We start from the raw sequence: 18,943 nt of genomic DNA, 5'->3' as shown, positions 1-18,943 counted from the left end.
ACTTAGTCTTTGCCACCAGATGCATGTGATCCTAATTCTGCTGTAAATCTGTTATCGCAAGTTTTCATACTAGTGTGTATGTTATACTCTGTACACTTAATATGTTTTTTTTCTTTCACACAGATATAATCAAGCTTTCCCGTAACAGCATCAGCGGCTACAACCTAAGCATGGCGTCGAAACCGTGTTCACTCAAGAGGATCGAGAACATTGAAAAGAAAATGAAATTCAAACGAATAAAAGAATAAACAAAAGAAATACAAAGACAACGCACGTACATCAATCACATCACAAAACACTGATGATTCATCTCATCTAACCATGTCTAATAATTTTAACGATGAGGTACAACAGACAACCAGTTTTCACGTGCACCCTTCTCGATTGTCTGTTTCTTAACGCTTCATGTATTATCTTGACACTGTCCATTCATCAGCAAAACAACCACACTCAAAACAGACTAGGGAATACTATCTCAGCACTGAATATATATACTAACTAGTTATACTATTTTGTTAGCTCTAGATTTCAGATATAACTGTGTTCACATGTGATCACACGCCGATATATTTGAAAGAAAACATACAGTATTTGAAATGTAAAGCTTGAATATATTGCTCCTAGTTCTTTCTTATCGACAACTACTTTAGGAGTTTACTTATTTTCTCTTGATAAAAAAAAGAAGATTTGATACATCAAAATCAGTAAAGACAGCTATTCTCTGGGCAAAGAGGAACAAAGGCCTTAGCTAAGGTTTACTTCTCGGTCCAAAGGCCGAAGGCTACGTCAAAAGCTATTCCGTGGGGAATGCAATCGTGCAATTTTTGAAATTCGTTCAAAGCGATCGTAGTACTTGCAGAAATGCCTCCGCCCCTGAGATGTCGCCAATAAAGTGTATTGATTGATTGATTTATTGAAGACGCGCAGGTGTACCTGAGGCCATGGCTATAATATGGGTAAGGGGGGGGGTATACTGACTTAACTAAGTGCTTCTTACAAATGAAAAATTAAGGGATCGAACAGCTACATCAAGACCATTCCAGTGATGTAATGCATATGGAATGAAAGACTTTTTTATACCTAGTTTTGAGGCAAAACGGTAGCCGTAGATTGGATCTATCACGTAGATCATAAGAAGTCGTAGAAGAAACTTCGGGACAAATCGGGTCCCTCAGATACGATTATGACCATGGATTACATGTACTTTTGTACAACATAATCAGTGAGAACATGGCGACGGTCAGAGAGTCCCTTCCAGCCTAAGTCAAAAAGGAGTGAGGAGTATGAAGACCCTCTGACTGCCCCTGAAACTGTAAGTACACATTTATATTGGACTCGTTCTAATCGTTTAGAATCGTAAAAAGTGCATCCATGCCATATAATGTCAGCATATTCAAGAAGAGGTCGGATAAAAGATGACGTACATCAAGTACAGTACGTGGTAGTCTAAATTTCAATTTGTTAAAAATGGACACTCGTTTAGATACATTAGATCATGTGTGATGTTTGAGTTTCCCATGACGTGGTGGAGGTAAGTAACGTCCCTATATGCTTGTGAACTTTAAAAGATTTAAAAATACAATTATCGAAGGTAGTAAGGGGGGGGGTCGGGAGGATAAGCTACAATGTTTAAAGGGGCCGACGGAGGTGTTTTTAACTCTTCATCTTGTGTATTGCTTTAATTGTTTTGTCAATCCAATAAAGATGATGTCAAACACACTGCAATCATTTTTTAGCTCTGCTTCTTTTAAATAAATTTACCCGTTTCTGGGATCCAGGACCAGCTGCCTGGCGGTGCCTTGTAATGTCCTAAGTGTCCTGACGAACGATCCGTCCTTCCGGACTACTGAGATGTGTCCGTCAAATTCGCTCCAGTACACATTCCCACCAGCATGGTCCAACCTTAGGTACCATGCCCAAGCGTGTGCTATATTTAACAACAGATGGAGATATCGTCATGTGTTGCAGTCAGTCAATAAGAATGAAATGGAGGGGACACATTTCTATTCAAATTGCGTTGAAAACTTTGTAGATTTCACAAATAGTGACATTTTACTTTAAGCTTGAAGGTGGGTGTTTTAAACTGACCAAAGCAGAAAGGAAGCGATTTTCCTTGCAATTTTAATCTACAATGATGCCCCTGTAGTACAGGCGTATACATTGTACATGTGAAATTCCGTAAGACATACTGAACAACGATAGTCAGTAACAAGACATGGATTGATGAATATCACCCACCACTAACAATGGTCTCCTTCCTACTTCCATCACGACGAGCCCGCCGTTCGATGCCTCCATGAGTTATCCAGTACATGAAGTCAGTCTTAGGGTCGTATTCCATTGAGTCGTCCCCCCCAGATGTCATCTGGACCTTTGACCCGTCCTTTACTTGAAATATTCCAACCCAGGTAGCAACCAACAGGAAAGGTTCTCCTATTTCTTTTATGAAAGTAAACACGAAAAAAATCGTATTTGCTGCTGTTTACAAACATATGAGGTTCACTTTGCCATTGCATGTATACATGTCGGTTTGTAAATTATTATCTTACGAAAATTTGAAATATTTTGGACGTTTTTACAGAATAATTTTAAATAAAATGTTTTAATATGTTTGTAAGCATATGTAATTGGTCATGTGTTCATGTGTTTATATGTTTATAAAATATGAAGTTTTATGCAATTACATATTGTAAAGATCAGATTTTAAACATATTCTCCCAAAAATTGGATCATGTCGGTCGTCTATACAGAATTTTTGTATTTAAGATGTTGTAAATATGTTTGTAGGTAACGTTATATGTAATTAATAAAAAGATGATTAAACAATCTACGCTTCTGCAACTTTTAAAAATGAACGTACCTGTACACTCCACGCCTGCAGCTTGGTCGTGGCTACAGTTTAGATCGTTTATCGTCCACCCTGGGTACGAGCAGTTGAACAGGCTATTCTCGTCCCCATTACAGCGCAGGTCATCCATGTAGATTGGCCCTCTTCCTGTTAAGAAAACGACACCAATTATATCAGGTAACATTGAGATATGGCGAAGGGATAGTTATGAAATTAATGAATTTTAATAGTTGTGGTACAATGTTAAACGTCATTCCAAAACAAAGATTACACAAAGATACAATTTTCAACGAGAACTGCACTGTCGCCTTCATCGGGATAATGAATGACTTCAATGACGGCAATCACTTCAAAAATGTAATCTCGCGGGAGTTATGGTTACAGACACGTGACCATATTCACGGGACTCTACGGATGCGTGACGTAAGAAATTTATCACAAGTGTCAGGAAGTTAAAATCGCCCACTATTTTTTGTTAGGTTATGACTGGAGTGCCCTGATAAATATTGCCTGTGTTAATGTAACCGAGGTGGAATTCACCAGGTTCTTTTTGGATGCTGCAAGGGAGACTAACTACAGGGCTAGCAAGAACACACGCAGGACACAGGCATTGCCGTTACGCACGCACGGGAGACGATGGGCTGGGACAGTCTTCTCTGTAACCTTCTCTCGAGCTGTCTCTGTCTCAGACTGTCTTTTAAACCCACAGAACTCCCAGCTTTTATTGTCAAACCACAGACTGGACACAGATTGAACAACAGACAGTCGTCTGGCAAGGGTAACAATACAACACCTATATGACATGTCCTTGATAGGAGTATCATCAAAGCCTCGAATTAGCATAACCAGATTATCACACTGGCCACAAAAACTTCAAAGACGATGGCCTCTTACAATATACATAAAAGTGTCATTTCAACCCTACACCACCCTATTTAAATGCGAGCCGTCCCGGCGAGCGTACTAACGTTTTTTTTTTTTTTTATAAACAAGGAATACAAACACCGCAAAAATACATAGAAATACATAATAAAACAGGATACAAGCAATACGAAGAGTTCGCAGTTTGCTAGACTTTTACAACTTCCAACGTTCGTCAGAGTTCAGGTCCGTGGAAACGTCGCTTCACGTCGACGTTCGCCGGTGCCACTTGATCGTCGCATCTCTCGTCTCCTCCCTAGGACTCGTCTCTCGTCCCTCAGCCTCGTCCCTCTAGCGCGCGTCAAGGCTGCTTACCAGGTGGTGGTTCCAAGCTGTGCTCCTCCCCTCCTCCGTGTCGCTGCAAGGGGCACGAACGTCCGCCCGCAGTCGCCCCTCAGTTGCGGTAGCTCTCACCGGTCCTTAGTCGAAGGGTGTCCGGCGAAGATAGCGTCGCTGCAGGGGTCCCCGTTTGGGTGATGACTCGGACGGGCCGCTCTTCTGGGATCGGATGGCGCGGCGGTAATTGACCTCTCCATCGCCAAGCTTCGATGTCCCACGTGGACCTGTGCAGAAATTGGGGACGAGAACACACAAACACACACACCAAGCCTGACCGCCATAACTCACAAATAACTCTAACTTCAACGTACGGGAGAACCAACTCCCACAGAACTCTGACTCAACACCATATTCTCCAACAAGCGACATTAATTCCGCCGACCCACACGAACTCAACTGACTACCACTCCTGACTACTAGTATACAGGGCACCCCTGTTCAAACCTTGGATACAAAACCTCATAAGTCCAGAAACAAGATAAAGGTAAACCAATACTAAACCAACTATCGAATAACGTTACTTAAACATCTGCATAATAAAACATGACATTAGACTTCCAATCCCGGGCGATACAATCTCCTGAAGGACCGTAGCCCAACTCCCGAAGTCTGGGTTTCCCCGGAGATTACGTACCCATAACAGATTTTCTTCCAACCTAAAACCGACAGAATAAGAATCCTGACATCAAACCTAACAACCTCAACTAACTCGGAGCCAACAAACTAAGCTTTGGGCGGTCTGACATTGTGCGCATGAAGTTATCACACCCACCGCATCACACAGGCACACTCATTCGGCCGACTCCTCTGGTTCTGCAGTCCGGCTGGCCGCCCAGGTCTTCTCCAGGTCACGGCCCTGACGCCTCGTGGTCTTGGCCCTCCCCGGCCCTGCAGTCCTCGCACTCCGCACCTCCATCATCAGACTCCCGCCTCTTCGGTGTGGCTCTCCAGCTTCGATCTCACAGCATCCTGGTCTAACAGTCCGCCTGCCGAGGTCCGCCTGTCTCTGGCGTCGGTCCTGCCCTCCCGTGCGCGGCTCCGGCCCTCCTGGTCCTGGCGTGGCTCTGCCCTGCAGCGTCCCCCTAGATGTTGGTTTATACAGCATCCCATCCTCGTCGCCAAATGTAACCGAGGTGGAATTCACCAGGTTCTTTTTGGATGCTGCAAGGGAGACTAACTACAGGGCTGGCAAGAACACACGCAGGACACAGGCATTGCCGTTACGCACGCACGGGAGACGATGGGCTGGGACAGTCTTCTCTGTAACCTTCTCTCGAGCTGTCTCTGTCTCAGACTGTCTTTTAAACCCACAGAACTCCCAGCTTTTATTGTCAAACCACAGACTGGACACAGATTGAACAACAGACAGTCGTCTGGCAAGGGTAACAATACAACACCTATATGACATGTCCTTGATAGGAGTATCATCAAAGCCTCGAATTAGCATAACCAGATTATCACACTGGCCACAAAAACTTCAAAGACGATGGCCTCTTACAATATACATAAAAAGTGTCATTTTCAACCCCTTACACCCACCCCTATTTAAATGCGAGCCGTCCCGGCGAGCGTACAACGTTTTTTTTTATAAACAAGGAATACAAACACCGCAAAAATACATAGAAATACATAATAAAACAGGATACAAGCAATACGAAGAGTTCGCAGTTTGCTAGACTTTTACAACTTCCAACGTTCGTCAGAGTTCAGGTCCGTGGAAACGTCGCTTCACGTCGACGTTCGCCGGTGCCACTTGATCGTCGCATCTCTCGTCTCCTCCCTAGGACTCGTCTCTCGTCCCTCAGCCTCGTCCCTCAGCGCGCGTCAAGGCTGCTTACCAGGTGGTGGTTCCAAGCTGTGCTCCTCCCCTCCTCCGTGTCGCTGCAAGGGGCACGAACGTCCGCCCGCAGTCGCCCCTTAGTTGCGGTAGCTCTCACCGGTCCTTAGTCGAAGGGTGTCCGGCGAAGATAGCGTCGCTGCAGGGGTCCCCGTTTGGGTGATGACTCGGACGGGCCGCTCTTCTGGGATCGGATGGCGCGGCGGTAATTGACCTCTCCATCGCCAAGCTTCGATGTCCCACGTGGACCTGTGCAGGAATTGGGGACGAGAACACACAAACACACACACCAAGCCTGACCGCCATAACTCACAAATAACTCTAACTTCAACGTACGGGAGAACCAACTCCCACAGAACTCTGACTCACACCCTATTCTCCAACAAACGTAAATAAAGCGACATTAATTCCGCCGACCCAGACGAACTCAACTGACCGTCCACATCTATCTATAAAAGCTTAGTATCTAATTTAAAACTAAACAGTGAACAAATAAATTCTCATAGAAATAAAAGGCTATAATGCTTTCCTTACAAATCTCTGCAAACTAGGCCGACCGAGGCTCGCTCAATACACATCCTACCCTGGGAGCACGTGGATCTCGACTTCCCAGCTCAAACCACAGCATTCTGAATAGAGCTCCTCACAGCCTACTCTACTTGATTCAATGGAAACATTTCAATCCTCTTAAAGTCTTATGCAAATCAGTGCTCTCCAGGTGATAAACATTCAAAGACAACAGCCAAATACAACAAACAAAGACAACAAATTTGGACACAATGCTAACATAAATATTCAACCGGCCAAAAGACAGTTTGAGACAGGGACAGCTTGAGGGAAGGTTACAGAGAGAGACTGTCCCAGCCCATCGTCTCCCGTGCGTGCGTAACGGCAATGCCTGTGTCCTGCGTGTGTTCTTGCCAGCCCTGTAGTTAGTCTCCCTTGCAGCATCCAAAAAGAACCTGGTGAATTCCACCTCGGTTACATTTGGCGACGAGGATGGGATGCTGTATAAACCAACATCTAGGGGGACGCTGCAGGGCAGAGCCACGCCAGGACCAGGAGGGCCGGAGCCGCGCACGGGAGGGCGAGGACCGACGCCAGAGACAGGCGGACCTCGGCGAGGCGGACTGTTAGACCAGGATGCTGTGAGATCGNCCCTACTACGGGGGGGGGGGGGGCTAAAAGTGCCCGCGCCAACTTTGATGTCACCTAGCGTCTGAACGGCTAGCCGTAGAACGGCCAAACTTGGTGACTTTTCCTAAAATATTGTTGGCAACAATTCTTTGTCATTGGAATAAGATTATAATTTTTGTGTTGCCATGGCAACGGGTTTCTGACAGGCATTTCTGGCTAAATTTAGTACTTTTTGTTACAACAATAGAATTTTATGGGTTTTATGTCAAGTTACTAATGTTTTCTAATATTGATAACATCCCATATAATTTTATGTAAATTTTATCATTAAATAGGCATAATTTATGCTAATTTGATTACGTCATTGGCCAAAATCCAAGATGGCGGACCATATCATTAGAACAGGTATATACAGGTTATTTTCATTAAAATTTCATCAATATTTCCATTTCTTTTTTCCGAAAAAGGTTTAAATGAAGGTCTTTAGTATGTTTACAATGTATTTTAGGCTTTATAATGAAAAAAAAACTATTTTTGAAAATTCAAGATTGATGATCCAAGATGGCGGATATCTTAAATATGCGTGACGTCATTTTATGACGCCACCGGTGTTGCTATGGGCAACATAAGACTTAGTACACCCTAATATTCTGTCATAAGCACGTTTGGTACAGTTATGTTGAATACCATTTAGTTTTCAGGGAAAAACCTATTTAGACGGTTTTGGCCAATAAAATCACATTAATGACGTCACAATGACTTCATAATACGTCATAACGACATAAAAAATTTAGATATGATAAAAAGCGAGTTCTTAGGGGGGGGTCAAAAGACGCCCCCCCCCCCGAACCTCAATTTCCCATCCAAGCCAGCGTAGCGGGGACCAATAGGCGGGCAGCATTTCGGCCACACCCACAACCCGCGCTTTAGCAAGATATGGTTGAAAAAGATGTTTCTCAAACTTGTTCAAAAGATAAATTTGTAAATTGTTTCTGAAATTCTGTGTCTTTGAATAGTTGGAGCAAAATAACTACCGAACCGAGTCCCCCCATGTCAAAAAAAGCCCGGTCTAGGTAAGGTTAAGTATTAAACTTTGTCCGATGAGACGATATTGCCCAGTGATTCGATGTGGATGTGTTGAGAAAATTCTTACAAGGGCGAGCTGGGGTGTTTTGCTAAGGACATCTGGTCTTCAAGCAGCGTTCTGTGTCACCGAGATGACGTTTTGAAGTGATTGGTAATTCATTATCCTGATGGCGACAGTGGTCGTTTGAACTTTAGATCTCTGTGTGATATTTGTGTGGGAAGTTAAATATTCTATCATTATCATTATAAACACAGATGAACTTTCACGACAGTTTCAATGGTTATTTATCGTTTTATGTTTATACACTTGCAATTAGGTTTAGGTGATGGATGTACATAACGATTATTAGTAAAAAGAGCTGGTAACAAAATTAGAAAAAAAATTGTATCTACACTTGTTTCTGCTCTGTCATACATAGTACCAGTTACAGATGTTGAGCAATGGAGTTGATTTGATCAAGACTATGTGTCCTAGCGTAGAATATATAAATGTATATAAAAATTGATATAGCATAGCTGTTGTATATAGGGTCATGTTGTTTCCTTTATACTTAGTACATAACAGGAAAATTAGTTGAAACAAGGTAAATCTAACCTGGGCCAAAATACGCATCGTTTCGAACTAGTTGGGCACTGGGGTAGCCAAGGATGCTGCAAACAACGTCTGCATCCTTTATGTCAAACTGGTTGTGACAAACTGTGCCCCAGGTCATACTGTCGGCCGGTCGGACTTCCACACGTCCTTCTTTCCGACTGGAACCTCCGATAAGACGGATTCTGCTTTGATCTAAACAGGTTTTTTTAAAAGAAAGACATAGAGACAAGGTATACCGGTATCTACTTGTCCCGTAAACTATAATGTGTATGATAAATCATCAAAATTAGCCGAAAATTGATACATTAATGCACGTGAATGCTAATGCCATCCATAAAATTTACCTGCTGGGGCTTAACAAGCTTAAGGCTCTTTATTTTATCAAGTCAATTGCATGGTTATCTATTAAAAAGCTCTCTAGTAGAAAGCAGACATCATGAACAACACCAAATCAAGTTTTAGCCAGCTCTTCTTGAAGAATGCCTATCGAGTATGGTTTTGGTTTTGGTCCTGGAAAACAAGCTAAAACCTAAAGGAGAGCTGTTCTACGATAAACCTCAACATACCACAGTTTTAGCCAGCGGCCAGGATGTTTGACAAGGCTGCTAATATGTTCATTAAACTTGAAGTCTTCTCATCAAACGCCAAACGTTGAAATGGTAACGAATTGCCAAATGTTTAATGCACGTACCGCAAACAACACCGACGTCATCCAGATGATCGCAGTCATGAACCCTCCATCCCTTGTGTGAACAGTTAAACAGGCTACTCTCTGTCCCATCACATTGTAGGTCCTCTATGTAGATCGGTCCCGTTCCTACAGTTTAAAAAAAGTTAACAGATCAGATGTAGTCATTACAATAACCTGCAAACTTTGTAGATTAGGTAATATATTTTAAAGGTATTACCTACGTTTAGCGAGGGTCAGAGTACGCGCAACTGCGTTCTGTCTACATGCAAAAACGTTAGCCTCCTTCGCAGTCTTGTTGGGCGTCGGCGTTATTTTTTCTCTGAGCGACGCGAGTAATATGCGGCCGCGAGGGACGATTTGCTGCCGAGGGAGTTTTTGCCACGGAGAGAAGGTTTCGCGCTCCAACAAGACTGCTTCCAGTCGGCGACTAGAAAGTACCTCGGATTCAGCCAGCCTTTCATAGAGGCTATTAACATGTTCGTGCAGGGGCAATTCACATGTTCGCGCAGGTCCAATTCACATGTTCGCGCAAGGGTAATTCACAGATACGCATGGAGAAGGCTGACACGCGCTCAGGTTGGTTTTATTAGCTTGCGTTATAGTGGAAGGTTCCAACAGAGAAAGAATGAACATTGGTAATGTTACAACAAATGCATTGCTGTGCATATTTAAGCATCCCATGCAAACGAACCAAGACAAACTTTGCAGTACTATTTTTGCTGGTGAAATGTGTGTGTTTTTTCTATTACGCAACTTGCTGCGGAGTGGTGCGTTACCCTCCCATGACCAGTGAGATCAACCCGCCACCAAACAACATGGCGGCACTTTGTTTATCTGTTCACGTCCCCCAGCAATATCGTTTAGCTTGCGGGTTCCTGTGGTAGTGATCTGTTTAAAGTTGTTTTTCGTAGCAGCAATGACTACTGGATTTTGTTGAGTGGATAGGGCTCGGTTTTCGGGAATGGTTGGCGTTCTACCGACGGGTTGATCGGCGACCGCTAGAAAGTTGCAAGTTTTGGTTCGTCGAGCAACGGGGCGTGAACACCTCCCTGCACTGGTGACGTTTATTGCGGGAAGTTCACACATCCATGCCAATCGCTCCTAAGTGTTTTTGATAGCCCTTTCTAGTCGCCGACTGAAAGCAGTCTTGTTGGAGCGCGAAACCTTCTCTCCGTGGCAAAAACTCCCTTGGCAGCAAATCGTCCCTCGCGGCCGCATATTACTCGCGTCGCTCAGAGAAAAAATAACGCCGACGCCCAACAAGACTGCGAAGGAGGTTACAAAAACGTGGGCAATTTGGGGGGATCTGTAAGTGGTGAGTACTGCCTCCGTACGGAATCCTACGTATTTAGGTGCATGCAGACACGCCGTAGCACTTCAGGTGCATGCAAAACTTTCTCTGCGTGCGGTCTGCGGATTCAGCCACCCCCCCGTACGCAGCACATGTAGGTACGGCCTGCATACGGTAAAGTGGAGATCGTACGTTGTAATCACGTACAACTCACTTACAACTTGCGCAACGAACGATACACGCAACCGCTTACGGCCAGACGTGGCCTGCAGACCACATACTTAGGGCCCTGTCACACTTCTGCGAATCGTCTTGCGTATGAGTTGCGTACGGGCAATTTTTTTCATACGCAGTTCCACGCGAACTGCGCACTTCATATGCATCTCAGTCGTTTTGTGTAAGTTTTGTGAACGCCGGCATACGCACAGCACACGCACCGACCGGCTCAGTACGCAGCGTAGATTTGAGCATGCCCAAAACTACGCTGCGTACGCTCATGCGTTTTTAATACGCAATGCATCGGTCAAGCACGGTATGAGTACGCTATGCGTTCGTGGGGGACACGCGGCCCATACGCTGATCTTCTCCTGGAACTGCACATGTGCATAAGCTGCTTATAATAGACAAATGCATTGCGTACTTACAGCGCTTAAGTACCGTTCGTATTGCAACAGGACAGCGCATTGTACGTATTTGTAACTAATGAGAAGCGCAAAGGTCGCGTACAGATCTAGCTAGTGAACTTGCCGAACACTGGGCTACACCTGAGGTACCGGCTCCTCTAGACCCCATGGTTAACAGATCTTCTGGAGATTGGCTGTTTCTAATATGTTTTGCTGAAAAGTAGATGATCATTAGGAAAACGTCTTTCCTAAAGTGCAATGTTTCACAAAAATGCATTTTGACACTTTTTCACACAAAAGAACACCCTTGTACCACCTCCCCAAAAATGATGATAGGATTTGCCATTTTGCATATCAATATATCTATATTTAACATAAAATATTTGTTTTTTGTCGCCTGTACTTTAAGATGATACGCCAGTTGCCTGTTGTTTTTTTTTGTCCCAGAAAATGTGTAGTGTACGTAGATTGGTACAAAATAGTTTATAAAAATGTAGGAGCATAAAAGCTATGGGCGAATATAAACCCAATGTCATGAAACATCTAAAGATGATGGACTTATAACAGTAGCCGCTTTGAACTGTGGTTGTAATGTAGTGTCGGTAGATATATAAAGATTGTAGTGTTCGCAGTGATGTGTAGTGTCCATTTATGTGAATTGTCTGTAAATTGTCTGTATTTGCAAGTATGCGTGTTTTCATTATTTTTAAATTATTAAGGGGGGTATTTCTTGACATCTCCAATTCATCAAAGCTATTAACAGTCTAACTGTTATGTTTGTATAAAGTCCGGGTACATGTATTTAATTTACCTGACAATACATTACAGGAAATTGACCAGGGCTGGGGAAAAATAGAAACAAACACATTTTACCTGAGTTGAGGGCGGCCCATGATGACTCGCTGCGAATGAAACAGCACAGAAAGAAGCAGCGGGTAATACGTACACAAGACGCTTGGCATTCGTCGGAAGTACGTTAGGCATTCGGTGGGAATACGTTGAGTGCGTCCGGAATACGCCTGGCCTTCGCAATGCATGCAAACGCCATACGGATGTCATATGCAATATATGCGCTAAATTCGTTATTTATACGCTACATGTGCGTCACAGTACCCTCGCGTATTGTGCGTACAACAGAAAAGTATGTGCGCAACCCATACGCAATTGCTATTCGCAGAAGTTTGACAGGGCCCTTACACCTTGCACAATCGTGTGAGTGACGTGCGTTGATGTACTGCTCATGCCAGTCCTTCACCACGTTTTCAGACGTGGCCTCTCAAAAAACACACACAAAAAACAACAACGTACGGACAAAAACACGCACGGTGGGTTCTCACTGAGCCTCAATTAAAAGGTAGTAACAAAAGGTAATACCTTCTGTAAACGTCGATGCATATGATTCTGAACTTGTAACATGTGTTTATTTAGCACAGTCGGGCAAAGATGTACAATAAATGTTATCTTAAATGTTAATCTGTGTGGGTAGAAGTCATTATGAAACAAGTTTGAACTGCGCCAATCATATACATATTGAATCGCCTGGACATTCAGGCTCATTGGTTAAAGAAAGAATCTTGGACACAGAATCGGACTTTTTCGCACAAGGGATTAAAGAGGCCATCAGGGCATTACAACCATCCCTCAGCAGAGACGGGGGAGCCACAGACTTTCTACAACCTAAGATCTACCGATTACGAAGTCATGTGTGTTATCTGTGTATATTGCTCATTCCTTAACAAAGACTGGAGTTGTAAAGTTAAAATTTTTGGTGATTCCAACTTCTTGTGTTGGATATTACAGTTCAAACTTGTTTCATAAATGCAATAATGATCTTCATTCAGTAATACAGTGAGGAAATAGTTTCAAATGATGTGCATTATCATCATCATAAATACCCCTGTGTGTAAAGGAAAGTTGTACCTTTGCCAAAAGGGCGCACTACATATACATTCGGATAGCCCAGCATCCTGCAGACAACTTCTGCATCCTTCAAGTCAAAACCGTTGTTACAAACTGTGCCCCATCTGGAACTGTCGGCCGGCCGGACTTCCACACGCCCCTGGTTTGGACCGGAACCTCCGACAAGACGGATTCTGCTGGAATCTGAAAATGAAACAATCATCCTATTAACGATATCATAGTAATACAGAATTCTTTTTATTAGAACATTGCATCACTGTTTATCATGTTAGGATGCAAAATTTCATTCCAACAAAAAGAGTACACAAGAATAAAATTTTAACCAACACTGTCGCCTTTATGATAATGATTAATGACCTATAACTTGCATACGTGAAACTCGCGAGGGATACTGTTACAGACACGAGACCTTATTCACTTTACCGATACGTGACGTCAACAAACGTAATAGAGACGGAGGACGATATAAATTCCCTGTCACGTTTGATGAATTGTTGACGTCACATATCATTTATGTCTCATAAGGTTCTGTCTATGTAACCGTAACTCTCGCGCATTTCCGTTAGAAAGTGATTGTTCATCAATTATCTTGATGAATGAGGTGGTCGTTCTTTTATTATCGTGCTTAATCACACCTAAATAACCAAACGCTACCCAAAACATATCTAACATCCTGCTTCTTTTTGCGGTAATGCCCATCGTCCATCTTTTAGTGGCTAATACGAAACGTTGATTCGCCAGGCCTCCATTTGGGTATTTTGTAGTAATCACCAACTTGCATGCCCCCACTCTTTTTCAAAAGGCTCTCCCCAAACACGAAACCTTCATTTTATGTCCTATCGAAGGAACGTACCTAACCGAAGCTAAGTACTAATTTTGAGTGAAGTGACAAAAGCCTTGTAAGTGCCTTTTCCAAGGGGACAGCGTCGGGGCATGTAGGTAAAATCGTACCCAGGACCCATGGGTTCCGGGCCGAATATTCTACCATTACGCAACGCGACGCCACCTAGGCGAATGTGAAGCACCATAGTATTAGAGTATACGTATACGTATAAGAGTAAAATGGACGTACCTGTACGGCAGACCACGCCTGCATCTTGGCCATGATCACAGTTGTGAATCGCCCACCCTGCGTAAGAGCACTTAAAGAGGCTGGTCTCGTTACCATCACATCGTAGGTCATCCATGTAGATTGGTCCTGTTCCTGTGTTTTTAAAGTGTGCATCAGCAAGTTAAAAAATGAATCGATCATAAAGATATAATTAAAACAAGAGTTACGAGATCTTATACCTCCATGAAAAATGGGCTTGTTCATCATCCTTCATTCTAACATGTCCTCATTAATTATGCAAATGACATCTATATCAAAATGATATGTATAGTGATGTTAACCTATTTAAAGGTACTTAAAAGTAACTTACACATATCACGAGGTATAAAATTCCCATCGATCACCAATAAGGTGTCACAGAATTTTCACATTAATTATACAAATCAGGTCATCATTTGCATGATTGGTATCTGTTGATGTTCAGCCTGCCACAGATTAAATAGATTACATTTCAATTCAATTTCAATTTATTTATCTAGCCAGCAATTACAGCTAAGGCCATTTTGGCCTGCTTTTCATGTAATCTTTGATACACATAAAATACACACAACAAATACACAGTGCATAAACGATTACTAAATACAACATTCTAAACATCAACTGGATCAAGTCCTGCTCCTAAAATCGGCTTTAAAGTCCTGAGGCTAAGAAGCTGTCGTTGCTTTAGTGGAAGAGTGTTCCACAGGTTAGGACTATAGTACTGTAGACTGCTCCGGTATGCCGTGACTCTTACTGGTGGACAGAAGAGTAGGTTAGGGTCGTAGTCCCTAAGACGCTTTAACTCTGACCGAGTAGTCCGAGTCCGCTAAGAAGCTTCTTCGTGATTCTGTGCACATGAGCTGCCCACCTGAGTGATGGGTCGAGAGTAATGCCCAGGTAGGTAAACGAGTCAACTTGCTTATATACGTTCACACCGTCTGTTATGTTGACGGATGTCCCAACATGCCTCAATTTCTGAGGGAGCCCGAAGAGCATCGACTTGGTGTTGTCAGGATGCAGCAGCAACTTGTTTTCATTTAGCCATTTTACAACTTTACATGTATAATTTTTTAAAATAACTATTATATAAAACACTGTAACTATAGATTTTCCTCCTTGTTTATGAAAATTAAGTCCTCATTTGCATAATTTCCATATAATTATGTACAACTCTCTCTCAGCTACATACACACTAAAATGATGAAAATACGTTGTTCCTATCTGGACTTATTAGCTTTTAAAGATTTCGCCAAAGTCCACTGCAGTTCCAGAGCAAGCTGCTAGGGGGACCTAACCAATACCACTTATTCCTGACAGGAAAAGCTATCTCTATCTGTTGCCAAAAAGTCCGCAGCATGTTCAGGACAAAAGATACAAAAACCCAAATTCTGCTGCAGTGCAAAGGTCATCCACCAGGTGGCCCATATTTGACCTTGACCTTTGTCTTCCTAAGACTTATCAGCAGACCAAATATCATCACAACCCATAAAGGCGTTATGAAGTTATGCTGACTATAAAGTTGCGGAACACACACAGACACACGGACAGACACGCCAAAAACAATACCTTCATTTTTCATGGAGGTAAGAAAATCAATTCAACCAACAAAATGAAGACCTTACCTTGGCCAAAATATGCATCATTTCGAACCTGGGTAGCGTTAGGATAACCCAGCATTCTGCAAACAACGTCTGCATCGTCCATGTTGAAACGGTTGTGGCAAACTGTGCCCCAGGTCATACCGTCCTCTGGTCGGACTTCCACGCGTCCTTCGTTAGACCCGGAACCACCGATGAGACGGATTCTCCTGGGATCTAGATATATTATCACACACATATATACATGGTGGAAATTGACGCGGGAACTTGCAATGTAGTATGTGTTATAAATGACATAGAAATAAAGCGTAAGGCGTTAAATATTCGCAGTCGACTATACCAAGGACGTTCTAGTTGAACGCCCTTGACTGTACACAATTATCTTGTAGTTTGGTAGGCAATGGACTTGAAAAACCTATACTTTATTGGTTTATTTCATTTTACTGTAAATTTCTACTTACTTATTTCATCCAATCTAAACTTTGATATATTATAATGAATACTTAATCAATGTACCGCAGACAACGCCGGCATATCCTTCATCTTCTCCACAGTCGTGACTCCCCCATCCTGCGTACGGGCAGTTAAACAGGCTGCTCTCGTTCCCATTACATCGTAGGTCAGCCATGTAGGGCGGCCCTGGTCCCTCTAAAAAATCTTTGGGAAGATTTAAAAAAAAAACGTCATCATAGAAGCATACGAAAAGGCTCCATGAGTTTTGAATACGAATGCGTAAAGCAAGTTGTTACGTGAGACAACAGAAGACGAATCGTACCTAACGATGACATAAAGGACTTTGCCCAGATGTAGCCCAGCATTCTGCAAACAACGTCTGCGTCCCTTAGGTCGAAGTGTTTAAAACAGACTCCGCCCCAAGTCCAGCTGTCGGCCGGTCGAACTTCCACAAGTCCTTCGTTTGGTCCGTAATGCCAAAACCCATACTCAACAAGACGGATTCTGCTGGAATCTAAAGGTATTTCATTTTAATCACAATCAGTTTAATGCAAATGTTAACTCTTGCCTTATTGCAAATGACGAAAATATTACAGTTCTGAAATTTGATATTTCTTTGAAATACCACCCAAACTATGTATGTAGGTAATGTTCCCAAGTAAGTGTTCTTATAGCTCTAAAGGTAAATATTTTAGGAACTAGTCCTTTATTAGTCCTAGTCTGGAATATGCAGATGTAGTTTGGCATGGCAGTACAACCGGTTAATCCACTCTTGTTGAGAGATTCAATAAGAATCCTCCCTTCTCGTGCTCCCCTTAAGCCCCTGTCACACATTGCAGAATATTGTCTCCGATCCCGAACACTGCAGAACCCATGGTAAGCAGTAGGTCGGGAGTAAGGTCGGCTGTAGTTGGCTATTTTGCTGGTTGGTAACTCGATGAAAAGACATTTACGCAACCAAGTGTGTTTTTTTACAGCCGACATTTCGGTGACCTGACACCTTCCTAAGGGCAATGCTGACCGGTAGGCCACGGAGATTTTGTTGAAATCGGGAGAGAGAGGACACCAATTTAAACATTTATTACTATTAGGGACATACCTTGGTGTTCACTGTTATATTTACACTAAGGTACATCGTAAAACTACATTCTTAAATTGAATTTACATGTAACTAGAGTTCCGCGATCTCATACCTTCGCCAAATGATGTAATCTTTATGACTGACAAAGTGAATATTATTCCTACGCCGCAAGAGACAGCCTTATTTCAATAATGAATGCCATTCTATTGTTTCCTTATAAATTATGCAAATGAGGTCCTTATTTGAATAAGTTATGTTTTAATGATGTTCACCTTCACTTAACTTTCAAATACCCCAGGTATGAAATTTCAGGCATTTATGGACTTATAACATGATCTCATTAATTATGCAAATTATGTGTTAATTTACATAATCAACATCTGCCTGTGTTTCTCTCGTTCTCAATCACATGTCACACGCTTGGATAGTCCTATAATGTAACGCAGCTGATTTACAAAATTTCCTCATTAATTATGCCAATTACCTCCAGATGTGCATAATCATTTCATAGTTCTGTCAAGCGTCACTTAACCCTATCTAGACCGGGCTTTTTTGGGCTTGGTGGGACCGGGGGGGGGGGCTCATTCGGCCCCCCCTCAGAACTCGAGAACGGTATATCGTAGGACCACCAAATTTTCAGAGGATGATGTACTAGTAAAAATTTATCATACGTACAATTTTTCTTGCGTTGTGACGTAATATGACGTCATTATGACGTCATTAATGTGATTTTATTGGCCAAAACCGTCTAGATAGGTTATTCCCTGAAAACTAAACAGTATACGACATAACTTTACCAAAAGTGTTTATGACAGAATATTAGGATGTACTTAGTCTTATGTTGCCCATAGCAACACCGGTGACGTCATAAAATGACGTCATGCATATATTACATATCCGTCATCTTGGATCATCAATCTTGAATTTTGAAAAATAGTTTTTTTTCAGGATGAAGCCTAAAATACATTGTAAACAGACTAAAGACATTCATATCAACCTGTTTTGTAAAAAAAAATGGGAGTATTGATGAAATTTTAAGGAAAATAAGCTGCATTTACCTGATCTAATGATATGGTCCGCCATCTTGGATTTTGGCCAAAGACGTCATCAAATTAGCATAGATTATGCATTTTTAATGATAAAATTTACATATAATTATATGTGATGTTATTAATGTTAGAAACAATGTGTAACTTGACATAAAACCCATAAAATTCTGTTGTTTAAATGGAAATAATTAAATTTGGCAAAAAATGCCTGTCAGAAACCCGTTGCCATGGCAACAAGAAAAATCATAATCTTATTCCACTGATACAGATTTGTTGCCAACAATATTTTAGGAAAAGTCACCAAATTTGGCGGTTCTAGCTTTAGCCGTTCAGACGCTAGGTGACATCAAAGTTGCCGCGGGCACTTTAAGCCCCCCCCCCCCC

The 18,943-nt window shown here is 42.4% G+C and overlaps 1 protein-coding gene across 1 annotated transcript in view; it reads right to left on the bottom strand.

Annotated features, from left to right (window-relative positions):
• Positions 1 to 1,757: 1,757 nt before the first annotated feature.
• LOC109474769 (deleted in malignant brain tumors 1 protein-like) overlaps positions 1,758 to 18,943 on the bottom strand; it is a 19,609-nt gene continuing 2,423 nt past the window's right edge. Inside the window, exons 2-11 of the mRNA XM_019775130.1 lie at positions 16,743 to 16,943; positions 16,481 to 16,624; positions 16,001 to 16,270; positions 14,361 to 14,492; positions 13,289 to 13,471; positions 9,407 to 9,580; positions 8,764 to 8,955; positions 2,861 to 2,995; positions 2,263 to 2,439; positions 1,758 to 1,927 (exon numbers count right to left, since the gene is read on the bottom strand). Of these exons, the coding sequence (XP_019630689.1) occupies positions 1,758 to 1,927; positions 2,263 to 2,439; positions 2,861 to 2,995; positions 8,764 to 8,955; positions 9,407 to 9,580; positions 13,289 to 13,471; positions 14,361 to 14,492; positions 16,001 to 16,270; positions 16,481 to 16,624; positions 16,743 to 16,943 (1,778 nt within the window). The remainder of the gene's footprint in view (positions 1,928 to 2,262; positions 2,440 to 2,860; positions 2,996 to 8,763; positions 8,956 to 9,406; positions 9,581 to 13,288; positions 13,472 to 14,360; positions 14,493 to 16,000; positions 16,271 to 16,480; positions 16,625 to 16,742; positions 16,944 to 18,943) is intronic.

This window comes from Branchiostoma belcheri, unplaced genomic scaffold, assembly GCF_001625305.1.
Source record: "Branchiostoma belcheri isolate BF01 breed outbred unplaced genomic scaffold, Haploidv18h27 scaffold318, whole genome shotgun sequence".
In the NCBI taxonomy this organism is placed as follows: domain Eukaryota; kingdom Metazoa; phylum Chordata; class Leptocardii; order Amphioxiformes; family Branchiostomatidae; genus Branchiostoma; species Branchiostoma belcheri.
This window is presented reverse-complemented; position numbering and strand designations above follow the sequence as displayed.